Source organism: Stylophora pistillata, chromosome 4 (genome assembly GCF_964205215.1).
Source record: "Stylophora pistillata chromosome 4, jaStyPist1.2, whole genome shotgun sequence".
Classification (NCBI taxonomy): domain Eukaryota; kingdom Metazoa; phylum Cnidaria; class Anthozoa; order Scleractinia; family Pocilloporidae; genus Stylophora; species Stylophora pistillata.
The window spans coordinates 18,069,176-18,085,729 of NC_142522.1; the positions used below are offsets into that span (position 1 = coordinate 18,069,176).

At 39.0% G+C, this 16,554-nt stretch overlaps 2 protein-coding genes and 1 pseudogene across 2 annotated transcripts in view; 2 read left to right on the plus strand and 1 right to left on the minus strand.

The window, feature by feature from the left end:
- Positions 1-4,416: 4,416 nt before the first annotated feature.
- On the plus strand, positions 4,417-12,469 carry LOC111325381 (uncharacterized). The gene is made up of 9 exons (XM_022929198.2): positions 4,417-4,591; positions 5,808-5,891; positions 6,322-6,379; positions 6,918-7,013; positions 7,909-7,939; positions 8,075-8,126; positions 8,266-8,909; positions 9,366-9,412; positions 11,872-12,469. Exons 1-9 carry the CDS (start codon positions 4,472-4,474, stop codon positions 11,928-11,930), a joined length of 1,191 nt encoding a protein of 396 aa, XP_022784933.1. The 5' UTR covers positions 4,417-4,471; the 3' UTR covers positions 11,931-12,469.
- LOC148732693 (uncharacterized) lies at positions 12,445-15,567 on the plus strand (annotated as a pseudogene).
- Positions 15,568-15,951: 384 nt separating this feature from the next.
- The window catches only part of LOC111325524 (cilia- and flagella-associated protein 263), a 7,380-nt gene continuing 6,777 nt past the window's right edge, over positions 15,952-16,554 (minus strand). Inside the window, exon 12 of the mRNA XM_022929354.2 lies at positions 15,952-16,179. Coding sequence (XP_022785089.1) covers positions 16,102-16,179 — 78 coding nt within the window. The 3' untranslated portion in view covers positions 15,952-16,101. The remainder of the gene's footprint in view (positions 16,180-16,554) is intronic.

The following is a 16,554-nucleotide window of genomic DNA, read 5'->3' on the forward strand; positions in this document are numbered from 1 at the left end:
AAGGGCTAACGCTCGAAACGTCAGCTTTTGTAATCGTTACGGTGGCCAATTCACCATTTGAACTTTGTTGTTATATCTAAATTACTTGGTGAAAACAGACTGGAAGAGACTGCTGAAAAGGTTGGCTTTGTCAAGAGGTGAATATGCTCTTTTTCCCTACCATCCTTCATACTCGATGCAGCTTGCCACGCTACGATTACCTGTGTGTGCTTTGATGAAAGACCAGAATTTTTTAGGGTTGGTCTTTAAAGAAGCAGTTAAGTCGTTGACATAGTTCCAGTACGCCTTGTTTAATTGGTCTTTCACGCTGTTACTTAGCCTTATCATAGTTATAGAGGGGTTTATCATTAACTAGCGGGGTTCCAGAGGATTTAGCTCGTTCCCATAATCTACGCTTCTTGTGAATTAATTTCCTTAGTTCGACGTTTAACCACGCGGAGGTTTTAAGATGTTTTGATGGAATATTACGTTCGACAGCTTGGAAAAATAAAGTTTTCCAAGCATCCCAGACATCATCCTCAGTCTCCATAAGATATGAACAGTCCCCCTGTAAATTGCAAAAAATCTTCACGTAGACCCAGCCAATCTGCGGCACGATACTATAAAATTTCTATCGGATACATGTCAGATTCAGATAATTTCAGACTTTAAGTCTTTCTTAAGACACAACGAAAAGTCCAACAATATTGAAGGGGACATTGGGCCGGGTTCAGAATACTGAAACATAGGCCTTTATAGATTATGCTAGCATAATTTTTGGCATGATTTGAGCAAACTGGCATAATTTCTGCCAAGTAGCAATGATAGCATAATTCGCATATTTTGATAATTATCGGATCATTTTTGATGCTACAATTTGATCATTGTTCATCTCTATTCCCAAGCACTAGGGGTATCGAATGGTCTTTGAGAGCATTTGCGAGCATGCGAGCAGTGTGTTATTTTTGCGAGCACGAGCAGTTGTCAAATTTTTCTTGCGAGCAGCGAGCACTTTAGAAAATACAGATGACGAGCAGCGAGCACTTTAGAAATATACAGATGGCGAGCAGCGAACACTTCGAGTACTTCGTAAATTTTCCGCAAGCCGGAATCTCTCTTTTATTAAAAGGATACGTTGTTTTGCGCCAAGTAATAGCTAATAATCTGGCTGACACTTCTAGGGCGGTTCAACCAGTCGCAGCATCTTACAGCCAACTTTGCCTTACTTGATGCAAATTACGTCACTTAGCTTCACATGAGTCAGTCAGGGTGGACGTTCGAGAACTTTAAGACTGGCTCTCAAGGAGATGCACTAGATCCAAAGCCCGCGATCCAAAAAGATTTCCATCTCTTTCTAACCCGGCGCTAAAATGGATGGTATGTTTTTTCGGTTATATAGTTCGTACGAAATGTAAATAACGTGACATTCGGTTTAACAAGCATTTTGGCTTCGGTCGGATGATCGGCAAACTGGTTTCCCGCTGATCGACTGAAAAAGATTCAACGCAATGAAGCTTTATTTATTTGGAGGCTTCTAGAATCCAACCAATTACAGCCGTACAAACCTGACATGCTGTAGTAGTAGCTCTGAAAGTCAAATAGTACTGGTAATAGTAGTATTTCTCTAGATTACTTTCTACCTTCTTGAGTACCTTCCAAGAAGAATTCTTACATTTCGTGTTTCCGCGCTTTCGTAGACGTTCCCTCCCCGTTTTTCTTGGGGGGTGGGTACGGCTACACGTAGGCTATGAAAGCGAATCTACCGAGGGAAAAAGCAAAACCAGTATTAACAGAAATGAAATCGTTTGGGTACTTGTTGATAACCTAAGAAACCAAGTGAAAAGATGAACGATCACATATTTGAACTGCGAAACTGTACCCCTCTCAAGCAGAAAGCCTGCGACAATGAACTATGATAAAGTATAAATCAATAAGCGAAATGCTTGTCATGGAGCTTCGTGCGTTTTTCCGATATAGTGCCTCCAAAACAGTTACAGGCTGAACTGTTGAAGAAAGACTGAAGCCGGAGGTGGGGATGTTTCAACCTTTTTGTTTTAACCATATCATAACTGATTTATCGTTTGTATGTGAATAAAAAATAAGTACAAAGCAGGATTAATGAAATTTCGAGCAATCGAGCACATGTTAACGAGAATGTGAGCATGCGAGCAGTTGCAAAAATAGTGCGAGCACGAGCAAGCGAGCACCTGTGTTATTTTTGCGAGCAATTCGAGTAAAGGCCAAATTTTTCGAGCACTTGTAAATTGAATGGGACCATTCGATACCCCCAGCACTTGGTGACGTTATTCGATGTTTTAAGTTTTAGTTCAAGTAGTAGCATTTGTAGTTCACTGTGAATCCCTGGGCGGCGTCTGAAACGGTCTGAGCCCGGGTCTGGGGTGAACCGGAACCGGACGTCACATTGTAGGCCATGTTGGTCCCAGTACCTCTCATCAGGCAAGGCTACGAATTACAAAATGGCGCAATCGCAGGCAAGTAATTCATGGCAGTCTCCATATAGACTCCCTGTTACCCAGTCTCCATATAGACTCCCTGTGACCCAGTCTCCAAATACTTTGCGTACCCTGCGTACCCTGCGTACCCTGCGTACCCTGCGTACCCCTGTGTACCCCTGTGTACCCTGGAACTAAATATAACACACATCCAGCAATTTTTACGAAAATTTATATATATATATATGCATACATGCAGAAAACATTTCTCCATGTACATATTTGATACTTCAAGTAAAACTATTGCTGGCTTTCAGAAAAAGATGTTCTCCCCGACGTTTGTAAGCTTCAATGTCCTATTGCTGTAAGTGGTGTTACTAGAGGCCATTTACTTCCTTCAAAATGTTATAAAATGTTAACGGACATGAATTTGACAAAACGAAATTCTAGACATGGAATATTAAGAACATTTTTTAATTTTCACATTAAAACTCTTGTAAAATGCCAGTTAGGGGAGTTACGTCACAACATTATAAGTAGGTTTTGTTACATAAAAACTTACCTTAAAAATAAAAGAAAACAGTAAAATTCTACTTTAAAGGGGGTGACAAACATTTAGGGGAACAAATAAGCCAGAAAGATACGACGATGGTCAGGGATGGAGAAGATGAACATAGGTTGGAAACGACGAAGCTGAAAAAAAAAATAGGTATCAGTTTTGCAATACGCACAAACCATTAGCTAGCTGCCATAAAACAAGAGCGTAGTTAATTGAAGTGGAATGGTTGGGGAACCATTTGTTGAATTTCTGTTGGCTTTTTGGACGTAACCGTGCACAACGTTCAATTTGAACTGACCGACCAATAATCCCGGGGGGACTCCTATATAAAAAGGACTGGGATGCTCGTTGTCTCGCTTAGGGGTGTAAATTTCAAGATAACGGTCTCACTTTGGGTGTTCTGGGAAAAACTGAGTTACATTTAGCCGTAAGGGTCTCTTTTAGGGTTGCACGCGATGAAAAATATATTTAAAATATTCTTTTTCTCTCAGGAACATATTACTCAAGAGCCAATTGCTCCAGGCTTTATTTACTCGATTCATGTCATTAAAGATTGAAATGGTCTCATTTAGGGGTCCAAAAACGGTATCGACACGCCCACATTTGTCTCCTTTGGGAGTTTATTCCAAAATTCCAGACGAGCATTCCAGTCCATTTTATATGGGATTTCCCGCCCTGGGCTAGTAAAATCATAATAAGTTATTCATAATTCGGGTACACCGGGTACACCGGGTACACCGGGTACACCGGGTACACCGGGTACACCGGGTACACCGGGTACACCGGGTACACCGGGTACGCAGGGGTACACAGGGTACGCAGGGGTACACAGGGTACGCAGGGGTACACAGGGTACACAGGGTACACAGGGTATGCAGGGGTACACAGGGGTACACGGGGTACACAGGGTACACGGGGTACACGGGGTACACGGGGTACACAGGGTACACAGGGTACACAGGGTATGAGGAGAATGGGTAACAGGGAGTCTATATGGAGACTGGGTAACAGGGAGTCTATATGGAGACTGCCATTAATTACTTGCCCAATCGCAGATAAGCTACACGAGAGTATAGTCTAGTACTAGTGTGTATGTTAACATGAGCCACATGTTTATTTGAATTTCATTGTGGATTTGTTGCGTTTCTTTCTTGTAGACCAACAGCTTCTAATTAAAAAGTGTATTTTTTAGACCTCTTTGCAATTTTTTCAAAGAGCATATTTTAAAAAAAGGGGCATAATTTTAGCATAATTTCGCCAAAAAAGAAGCAATGCTACTAGCTTAATATGCTACTTTTACTGGCATAATCTATAAAGGCCTACCGCAACACCGCAAACAAAATTCTTATTCAAGGAGCAACTGAAAGGCGAGTGGGTGAAAGAGGAGAGAACTGGTAGCGAGTTGATATTTCACTTCATCGTACATGATGTAGGACATATAGTACTGGGGAAGTAAGTCGAAAACAGCGTGCAAGTGAAGATGAGGAACGTTTTGATCAATTCTTCGGATTTCGAACTCTTTGATCCAGATATCACACCTCAAGACTACGAATTCTTCCAGAAGCACAAGGGAGCACTCAAGAGTTTACTGGAAGATCAGGTATTGAAATGAACAGTGAAAAGAACGATTCAGAATACCCAGCCACATCATTTACATGTCATTAACTAAGAATAGCGTCTATTGTGTTATACCTCATTCTCCAAAGCCTCCCGACATATGTAAATGATGTGGACGGGTATTCTGAAGTTGCTCCGATATCCTACCATCGTACTAAATTTCAACACGGTGTTCGATCGTATGAATTCACGTTTTTCTACTTCTACCAAGTTTGGTGGCACATTATTCCCTGGTCCTTTTAGTGTAGTGGGTTCATTTTTCAGTTTGATTTACCTAGATTTGATATAGTGCTTCCTAACAGCAATTGTGTCAGTCTTTCCATCCTTCTCCAAACCGCTCACATATGAACACAGTGTAATTTAGTCCAAAGCAAGTAAACAAGCTTATTTTTCCTTTGTCTATTGTGCATAGGGAATCATTATAGGCTCTGTTGGTAATATCACAAAGATCTTAGTCTTTGTGGTACACATATCATGGTAAACCAAAAATATTTCAAACTAGCTGAAAGTATGGGGCACTCTGTTGAAATTATGCATAATTTATTTTGCGAACATAAAAGTACCTAGTACCTTTTGCTAGTTGGCAGACCTTATACTTCTCAATGGTGGATCCAGACCTTGAGCCAGAGGAGGGCTGTGTCTGTGTGTGTGTGTGTGTGTGTGTGTGTGTGTGTGTTTACACCTGCCAGCTTTTCTTCCTTTTGCGTTTACTTTTTTACCCAAAATAAAGGGGAGCCCAGGTCCCTCAGTCCCCTTCCCACTGCTATTATTGATTTGTGTATGATAAAGAAGCTATTTTAGCATTACCAATTTCTATCATGAAAGTAGGCTGTATACTGAAAGACAAGGCACAAAAGGAATTATTACATGCATATGAAAAGTAGTAATTCTGCCTGCCATATATAAGAGAGATGTGATATTACTCTTGGAGCATGATTATTTTGTGTCTGAAAATATTAAAACAAAAAACAAAAACAAAAAAAGAGATTTGAACACCATTTTAGCTGTCTGTGTGATGGAAGTATTAGCCATCAAAATTTGTAATTCACTTTGTGGTACACCATGTAAAAATTGGAATTGCTTTAAAATACCATTCAGGAAAGATTGTCATTTTGTCGCAACAAGGTATGGCAGATTGTGCTTTGACAAGACTCTGCCAGTTTTAATTGTCTCTAAAAATTTTTATTGTGGTATTTTAGTCACAAGAACAAAAGCAGAAGTTTGTTAAGGCATTCAGGGATTTTTCATTAAATCATGGCTGCATGAAAGACTTTCCTCTTAAGGTACAGTATATATCCTTGAATACTGTTATGAGGTTTGTAAAATTTGCCGTAACTCTAACTGTAACTCAGCAATCCTCATCCTGTCAGCTGCGCCTCGTTTCACTTAAGTTTTGAACATTGTTGACGTCACCTCTATTATCAATGAAGTGAAAGACAATGGAAACTTGTGGGAAATTTCAAGTTAACCTGGTGTTAGAGGCATAAAATGATTGGAGAACTTCCTTTCTTTAAGAGCTGGTTAGGTCTTACAAGAACTTATTTATCTCAACACCAAAACTACCTAGTTGTGAATGCAATCTCCTCCATTGATAGTGCAATATTAAAGCAGAGGACCAAATAACACAATGAAATTCTCTACATTGAAGTATCTTTCTTATCTCAGAAAGCATAGTTTTTTATTTTTAATTGTTATCTCATCCTTTCTTGACAGAATGAACATAGCTTTGTAGATGATGTCATGGAAAACATTTCCAAAAGCTTTGTTGATGGTACTATTCAGTGTTACTATTTAGAGCAGTATGTTCAGAATCTAAAGCAGACGGTACATACTTACTTAAGACCAGGGTTTTCAAAAATAAAATTAGCAACCAGACTAAGATACAAAGTAGGTGGCAATGAACAGTTTTGTCTCCTTCAATTTAATGTTTCTATACTGAAAATGGATCCACAAGAATTTGGAAAAGCTGGCATGTGTTTTAGAGTGGACAGTGAAATGTACTGGTGCTCAACCCTTCAAAGCTGTGTTCTGTTGTTTTTTTTTTTATTTAATTTGAGTATCAGTGAAATAATCAACTTACAGCAGTATTATGGTTTTAAAAGGTGTGGACCAAAAAAAAAAACAGACAAACTTTAAAGATACAAATTACAATGAAGACTACAAAAGAACACAGGAAAAATAGAAAGAAACATCTTCTTTTTCATTTACATCTGCTGTTTTTGAGCCCCATTGGCAAGATACAATTTATGTCATTTTTGCTCTTAACCTTTCTCTGAGGTTTAAAAGGACATTTTATTGTGTTCATACAGGTAAGGCAAGTAAAGCTAAATGTTTGGTCACTGATGCTGTTTGCCTGCTTCAAAACAGGGGCATGATTCAGAATATCGGTGGTACTTCCTCATGTGGTAGGTAGACAACTTTAATTGTGAACCCATAACAGTTCTGCCCTCTCTATTATTATCTTACAATCTTTGATTTCCTCAACTGATTTGTAGACACCTTTAATTGTGAACCCACAACAGTTCTGCCCTCTCTATTATTATCTTACAATCTTTGATTTCCTCTACTGATTTGTAGACACCTTTAATTGTGAACCCATAACAGTTCTGCCCTCTCTATTATTATCTTGCAATCTTTGATTTCCTCTACTGATTTGTTTATTTTTTGGTAACATCAACAACGTGATTACATTTTGGTTTGTAACTCCCATTTATTCTTAATTTTACCCTTTACCATGAATTGTAATAAATGAACCAGTGTGGGCATTTAGTCGCCGACTTGTCACTTGCTCTTAACAGTGCATGGAGAACTCCATCATTTCCTTTGTATTTCAAGCTCTTAACCATTTCGCTGTCCTGATCTCTTAAGTAATTCTTGTTACTGTCTTTCGTACAATTTTTAAGATAAGTCCTGAGAATTTGGTATTGGGTCAAATAAAAACTCCTTAATTGACATTTTGCTTTTTTCTCATCTCTTGTCTGCTTAATGTTTTATTGATAAAATTGTAAGGAGAAATGCTGTCGTTGTCATGTGTATTGTTGCATGTTTTACAAACTCTGCAGTCTGAACTGTTAGGTGTTAATGAAGCAGGGTTACGTAAGTACAGTTACGTAATTCCCAGATCGGAGATAACAGGTATTTGAAGCATGCGTTCCTGTTTTGAATATTAGTTTTTTGTGGTTTTAATTTCGAGTGACATTAAAGTTTCTTTCGGTCGGCCTTTTTAATCCAGGAGTGATTTCTTAGCGTACGGACACAACATGAACCATGTATTTTAACATTTGACTTTTATGTCCTCAGCCAGAGATCCCTTTGTTAACAAAGATACAAGGTATGTTGTGTGAAGATAGAGAAGCCTGGGATTAAGTTTGTTACGTTTTTGTTTAATCTATGACAGCTCTCAGAAATTTCAGTCGTTTATCTTTGATGTGAAATTGTGACATGTTGATTCTTTATTTGTTTTCAGAGATGTGTTCCGAAGGCTCTTTGGAGAACCAGAACAAGAGTCCCGATTAAAGGTTCTTATCTTAAGATTCCCTATAAATGTATACTGACTGAACATATGTACATGGAACAATTTTGGATTATTTTTCTTCCTTGTCTTTCAAATGTCTATTGTAATTAATCCAGTATAAGCGTGCGAACTTAATTTTATAGGCTGCTGTAGTATTTCCTTTGTACGTGAAGTTTGGTGGATCAGTTTGTCGCTATTTAAGGCGTTGGCTTGAAGCTGGAAAACTGGACGAGCTTGGTGTCACGTCCTTGTCACAGGTGCCTTTAGCAGCTCTGCAAAAAGTCAGCTCGGCCGCCAGCAACTCCGAGTCAGTACAAAGCATAAACACCAAAGAGGACACCGCAAAAGCTTCCTCCACTGAAGTCGTTAGACCAAGTGGAGGTCCAATGGTGGCAGTAGCCACTATCGGTCGCAATGGAGGAGCAGTAGACAGCGATGATGATGAAGACGACGAGGAAGATAGCTGGGAGACGAAGGTCATAAGAGGTATTCAGTCAGTGCTAACGGACAGGGGGGGAGCCTCTGCTATTGACTACATGGAAGTGTATAAACGGGACAAAGATGGCTCCTACAGGAGGCTGAGAGAACAGTTTCACCTCGGGAAGCCTCACCCGAACGTGGAATTTGAAGAAAGGTGTAGGAAGAAAGAGGAAGAAGTGATTGAAGGCAGTCGGCTGCGTGAGGTGATTATGAAGGACTATGCTGACAGCTGTAGTAAGAAGAAACACGCATGCGCTAACTGTAGGCAAGTCGAGAGATACCCGGGAACGTTTAAGAAGTGTCAGAGGTAAGGCTACGTTTTCTATCTGAACTTTTTTTTTCAGTCTTGCAGACTGAGGTTCACGATTCACAATTTTAGGCTGAAAACAAAAATCTTGTAAAATTTGCTACCGTCCGTGAAAAAAAAAATTAATAGATATTATCAGATAGCAAATTAGTTGTGAACTTGTATCGTTCGTGGTCACCTCCAAATGTCTCGACACGAAAGAAATTTTAAGACATTATTAAAGTTCCCTTCCCTGTTAACTTATTCTTGCTTGGGTGAAAATGCGAACGAAGATGATTCCCAGGAGAAATGTCACCCGTCTAAAATTGCAAGAATTTATCCCCTTTACACCGAAAAAAAAATCGCCAATTCGCAAAAAAACACTCACTGAATTCATATTTTACAAGGTGTTTGTACTATTTTTTTTCCTTTGGGAAACGTATTGTTCTCGATCGTGTATTTTACATATTCTGATAGGTGCAATGGAAAGGGCACAAGATTTTACTGCAGTCGTAAATGCCAAGGTAAGACAAAGTGGCGTGAATTTTGACAACTGGTCATGAGTCTCAATATTCTATGGACAAATCAGTGAATTATACTGTGGAAAGCCAAGCGGAAAGCATCGAGGGAACTCGAACAAGTGGCTTGATATGGAGCCTATCACTTGAACTACAGGTTACCTGCTCCTTTTCATCGATTTCGAGAGAGCATTCGACAAAAAAGGGCCTTCGTGCGGTTCCTTTTTCATTACTTGGATTAATTTATTTTACCCTGATATATATAAAAGGCCTTCGCGCGGTTCCTTTTTCATTACTTGGATTGATTTCTTTTACCCTGATATCCAAAGCTCAGTGCATAATAAATAACGGATGGTCGGGAGTTTCTTTGGCTTTGGTGCAGGTGTAAGGCAGGGCTGCCCGCTCTCGCCTTACCTTTTCATCCTCTGTATCGAAGTGCTAGCTACAGCTATTCGGAGGCAAGGAGATAAAAAGAATCTCCGTGGGAATTGTCGAGTGTAAATTCAGTCAGTATGCGGACGACACTACGATGATATTAGATGGCTCACAAGAGTCGCTTGAGAAGTCTTTTGCTTTGTTAGACAGTTTCGGTCAACTGTCTGGCCTTCAAGTTAACTGTGAAAAAACCGAAGTTCTTTTGGTTAGGATCAAAGAAAAGATCAAATCAAATTATGTACCCAGAAAAAAGCTTGAAATGGGTGGAGGATAAAGTCAAGGCTTTTAGGTGTTTGGTTTTGTACAGACCAAAATGAAGGAATTAAAATGAACTAGGAAGACAAGGTTCACAAAGTTGACGATGTTCTTAACAATTGGCAAAACAGGAGATTAACGCTTCCTGAGACGATAACAATTATAAAGACGCTAGCTGCATCTCAATTAGTCTATGTTATGTCCTCACTAAGTACATGTTTTAAATCGTTCAAAGAAATAAATGATTTGCTTTTCAAATTTCTCTGGGATGGAAAAGAGACAAAATCAAACAGTCTGAAATGATTGTTGACTACGAAGGTGGTGGTAAAAAAATGTTGGATATCATGCCATTCAACAACGCTTTAAAGATTGCGTGGATAGCTAAGTATATTTCTCATGATTGCAAATCCCAATGGAAAAATTTCTGGGATTATTATCTTTCAAAATGGGGGGGGGGGGGGGGGGGGGAATTAGTTTTTCTTGGGAACCTGGAAAAAAAAGACGCTACCAGACATGATATCAAAGATGACTTCCTCCGAGAACTTATCGAAATTTGGGTGAACTCTTTCCTCTCCAATCAGGCGTCAACTCATTTGTCAGAATTGCTAATAGGCCTTTTTTTTGTACAAGCACAGGGCCGAAGCTGGTATACAAAATATCAAAGATCTTATTAACGATGATTTTATGGTCATAACTTATAGATATTTTAGAGAGAAATATTGCTTATCGGCCTCTTTCCTTGAATTTTATGGAGTGACCTCAGCCGTAAGGAGCGCGATGATCAGGCGTAAGATCAGGCGTAAGATCAGGCGTTTTCGGTGCAAAGACTTATTGCAGCAACCGAGCCGACAAAATTAGCGTATAAAATTCTTATAAGGAAAAATTCTACCAGCCCCCAAGAGTCAAGAAAAATGGATAAGGGGACTGTGGCCTTGAAGTGGGAGAGGATTTGAATATTGGAGGTCGATTTATTTCTTACCAAGGCAGTGTACACTCAGTAATAAGATAAGGAACTACCTGTTCAAATTTCTCCACAAACGCATAGCAACGAATGGCTTTTTAACTAAAATAGGAATTTCTGATACTGCTCTTTGTTATTTATGCAAAACAGACAAGGAAACGTTAATCCTTTTCTGGGAATGTTCGGTAACGAAAGCCTTTTGAGGAAGAATTCATACTGTTTTCGTTTCAATCCATGGGATATCAGCCTCACGGGTTTTGGATATCTATGAATGTTTAGGTTTTCAGAGGAGAGAAAGATTAAGAACATCTTTCTATCTATCAGAGTATATGCGCAACAGCTGGAATATAATTTAGAACAACAAATTTCCATCGTGACTGATACACAGCATAAATTTCAACAGAAGTAGCACAAAATACTTCTTGAACTGTAATTGCTCCATAGTATGGCTATATCCTGTACTTTTGAGTTCCTTTCAAGCAATTACTCTTGTCTGTCCCATTCATTTTCTAGCCTTTTCCCTTTTAAAATTGTTAACATATTGTGCTTAAATTCTCTTTTTTTTTCTTTTTGTACCATAAGTATAAGTATTGTAATGCAATCTAGGGTTTATGTAGAGAACCTTAGTGAAGTTAGTGTAAGTATTGTAAGTAGTGTTCTTTGGTTATAAAAGAAAAAGGTTACCTAGTAGTTTATTTGTAGAAGACCGTGGGTTCAGCCTAAAAACTTGGAGTACACAGAAGAGGGGAGTTTTAGAATTGAAACAGTAAACTTCACCTTAAGATAGCTATTGATTGCTCTATCCTCTTCCAAGGTGAAGACTGGGTTTCGAGGCACCGACAGGACCACTCTACAATGGATTTACCGTCATAAAATTGTCCAATTGCTGGTCTATTTCTCTCCATGATGGCAATCAAATGTGATCTTCATTGTTTACGGAAACGATCATTGATCAAGTTCTCAGTAGTTTGTGAAAGTTTCGCAGACGAGAAGTAAAACTCCTTAGATGCTGTTGTGTGGCCAACCAGTGTGACAAAAACGTGTCACATGTGTGAAAGTCAAAAAAATATGCCAAAGAATTTTGTTTTATGCTCTAGACTGCTCTAAGGGTCATCGTACTGAATTTTTTTTCACTGTTATGGATACAAGTATTATGTCCTTCGCAGCCGTTGTTTGGTCTCGTTGCACAACGCGCTCCTTCCCTCACCAGAGTTACAAAAGAGTGCGCGTTGTGTGACGTGACCAGACGACGGCTGCGAAGGAGACTAGGACACAAGGTGATCCTATCGAATGTGTAATCGGTAATTAACGATTTACCACACTGTAGTCTTAAACTGTATGTATAAAGTCAGTACTGTATTTATTTGTTAATAAAACAACCCACATAATGAAGGTACAACTTGTGAGTTAAATGTTTAATTTCTGTGGCCCCCGATTTTCTAAAGTAAGCATGGTGACAAAAACTCCTTAGTACGACACCCATAAGACAAACAGGAACTCAGAAATTTATTCTCGTGCTTAGCACCAAATCATGATAATGACCCTATAATAGGTTAAACTAGATGTGTGCTGCGTCAAGGATTTGAGGCCAAAAGCGTTTACTATGTCCTTGTCACCTCAGTGAGTATGTGAAGGAACCCACGAGGTCCATGAATGTTCCCAAAACATTTTAGAACCTTGAGCTGTTGGTCTGAAGTACAGTTAAGGCAACTGTGGGTAATTTTGAGCAATTGAGTTGAATTACTTTCTCCTCATTACGCTCGATTTGATAAAGCAGCCGTCTGTAGTTGACAGTCGCTGGTACGACAAAAAAAGGATGATTTCTATGAATGACAATTTTATTTATACTTGAATTTAAGATAGCAAATACATGCTAATATCTCCAAGTTAAATTATCTAAATTTAAAATATTTAAAATTAATCTAATTGCTAACTATCTAAATACTATCTATGCTCAAACCACCTACTCAAAAAAGGATCGTTAGTCAACTAGTGTCTTATCCACCTGACGAGAGAGGACTTTTAACCCTTTCGAAACAGATCTGTAGTGCGAAGTTTTAGTGCGAAGTTTTAATTTTTATTTTCCTAAATGATTGTTTACAAAGCTCCATGATTGTAGAGCACTCTCCGATTCAAGGATAAGGTTTTTTACGTTTAAATACTATTTATATATAAAATACAAAATATAATTATAAAGCATAGGATATTGAAATATGATTTTTAAACAAGATAAAAACTAATTAAAATTTATTCTACAGGTCGAATTTCAATTTAGAAATTTCGGATTTAAATTGACTTCATTCGTGTAGCAGTCTTATGTTATTGGGAAGAGAGTTCCATAGCTTACTACCCTGATAGGCCAATGAGTGGAGGCCGTAGCTAGTGGTATTAACCCTGGGTACCGTGATAAGAATATTATCCCCCCTCAGATTAATCTTGCAGTTGCGTAAAGTAAATAACCTAGAATATATTCTGGAACCAATTCATGCAAAGCTTTAAATACTAATGTTAAAATATTATGAATTATTCTATTATACAAAGTAGGATGCTTAATACGCAATAATAATTCCTTATACGAGCTTTTATCATCATTGTAAATAAAGCGCAACGCACGTTCATTAAGTTGTTCCAATTTGTTGGAATTACCTTTTCCGCAATGATGCCATACAATAGAACAATAATTTAAATGAGGCAAAAGATAAGCATTATATAATGTAACCTTGGCATGGATGTTAATTAATTTCTTATGTCTTTGTAAAACTTTAATTTGCTTGCTAACTTTCCGTACTATGTTACCTATATGTTCATTAAACTTTAAGTCATGATCAATGGTTACACCCAGTAGCTTAACACCCCCACCACCCCCCCCACAAAACTGATCTCCTGACTCCCAATGGAAAAACAGGGTTGTTGAAGTTGAAGTTGTTGAAGTTGAAGTTCATTTATTTGTTTAAGCAGGTTGATTAATTGGCAGCTGTACTAGCTGATGTGGACCTGCTGTCCTAACCCACCCATCCCACCCCAGAAGAGGACATCCATCACACAGTAATCTCGTGTGTGGGAAATTAACGTCTCTTGCCCTAACCCTGCAGGAGACGGGACCTCCATTTATTCGTCCCTATCCGAGAAGACTAGAATATCTAACCGTTTCATGATGTTATAGAAAGGTAGCAAATTCTTCTCAATTATTTTAAGACCTTGAGTGTTGGTCCGGCCGGGGCTCGAACCCTCGACCTCCCGCACTACAGTCCAGCGCTCTATCCATTGAGCTAACCGGGAGGCGGTGTATAGTAGTGTATAGTTGCTCTTACCCAGCCACATGGTAGTACATTTATCCGGATTCATCACAAGGCCATTAGAGCAAAACCAGGAATGAGGAGTGACAAGATCAGTTTGTAGGTGTCCATGTAATAGGGAAACATCGTTATTAATATCAAAGATCTGAGTATCATCGGCAAATGAACTTATTTTGGACTGAAGACTAGATAATAGTAAATAATTTAGGTAAATATTAAAAAGAAGGGGACCTAATACAGACCCTTGAGGAATTCCTCCAAGAAGAGGACTCCAATCTGAAAATTGATCGCCTAATTTTACTCTCTGTAAGCGATCAGTTAAGTAATTACCTATAAATGCACAACTTTTAGATGATATACCATAGGCAGCGAGTTTGGCTAAAATTAAATCATGTGGCAAACTGTCGAAGGCCTTGGACAGATTATCACTATGTGATTATCACTGTCGAAATCGATGATCTAGTTAGAAAAAGGACAATGAATGAACCTTTAAACGTTTGCCTTAAGATGTAAGAGTAGTCAGGCTAATCAATCATGTATTGATCGCGGCGTTTCTCCTGCTGTACTGCTAATTTTCGTCAGGCTACGGCGACGAGGTCGGCACTGGTAGTTATAGCTAACCAGTATATGAAAGAGTTAGAGGAATAGGCTATACTGAGAGCGCATCACAAACCTAAGATCTGAAAGCGATTCGTAGATGATACTTTTACTCACCTTAAATCGAAACAATGTTGATGGCTTATTACAACATTTAAACAATCAATAGCCTACCATCCATTTACTGTGGAAGTCTCCGGAGAAGACCAACACCGTTCCCTCTCATGACGCGTCGGTTACGAGAGACGCAGGTTTGCTTGACACCAGCGCCAGAAAGCCCAGTCACACTGACCAATACTTAGCCTATGACCAATACCACCCTCAGTCATTAAAAAGGGGTATTTTTTAGTGTCTATGAAACTGAGGCAAATACCTCATAACAAAACCATCAACTAATTGACGGAAGTCTACCCTCATTTGTACAAAAGATTACGAAAACGAAAAGATCAACAGCCAATGACGAACTCATGCATATTTTCAAATCTACCGCGGTTGTACCCTACATTTAAGGTGTCTCAGTGGTTCTTCGCCGCTGCTTGTAACAAGGCGTGTGCACCGTCTTTAAATCTGACACGATAAGGCCGCGTATTAAAGGTTATAATAAATTGCGAAGTAGCTAGAAGCCTAACTCCTGTTTTTACTACGCAAATCTCTTATCATCATCAGCCACTTTATGAAATTAACTAAATGGAGTGTCTCCGCTCTCGTTACTAGTGTGCGTGCCATGTCATGGCGAATTGTTGAAAAGGTGATTGAAAATGTGGCTGGAAACGAGTTAGCCGTGCATTGTCCAACTGACGTGCTTTAGTATCGAAACATCCTTGTCTAAAACGTAAACAACTGTAGCGCAAAAAACTCGCAAAGCGTCCGAGTAACAGAGCTTACGTCACAAACGATGCCACAGTGTCCAAGCTTTCTTGATGAACTGCGATGGAGTTGTCGTTGAATTCCGTTTCGCCTTGCAGTGCCCTAGTGTTCATCATTAAAAAAGAGCCACCACATTATTACCAGGGAAAAGTTCTATTTATTTACTAAGTTAATTCCAACAATATTTTACACAACGGCTTTGGTAAAACCTTTCCTATTTACAGTCTAGCATTCTCAACTGCATTAATCGTGTGACACTAATTTCAGGAACTCGTGTGTGACTCCTAGCTTTTCCAGGGGTTTTGCTCCTGATGTACCATCTGCAGTTTGCGCCAAGTCTTCTGATTCGTTTTCAAAGCCATCTACATAAAGATCAATGAAACGATTATCGAGACAGTGGGGGAAAAGTGACGAGTAAAAGTCACGCATTTCTAAGGGTCGCTAAGGTCATTGGACAAAGGTTTCGGTTAAGAAGACAGGAACACTGATTCACAGCGTGGAAAAAAATCTTATGTAATGATAATTGACAACTATTCACCGACGCAGAAGGGAATAGTTGTTTTAGTATATACTAAAACAGTGAGATAATGTAGCACAAATATATTATTTCAAATCATTTGATCCTGCGACGATTATAGTGTTTTCGGCCGCTAAACCTGTGCGAGTTGCCCGGAGGTGAATAGCAAATGAGGACATTTGGAGTGAGTAGCCAATCAGAGCGCGCCTTCGACTGTTTC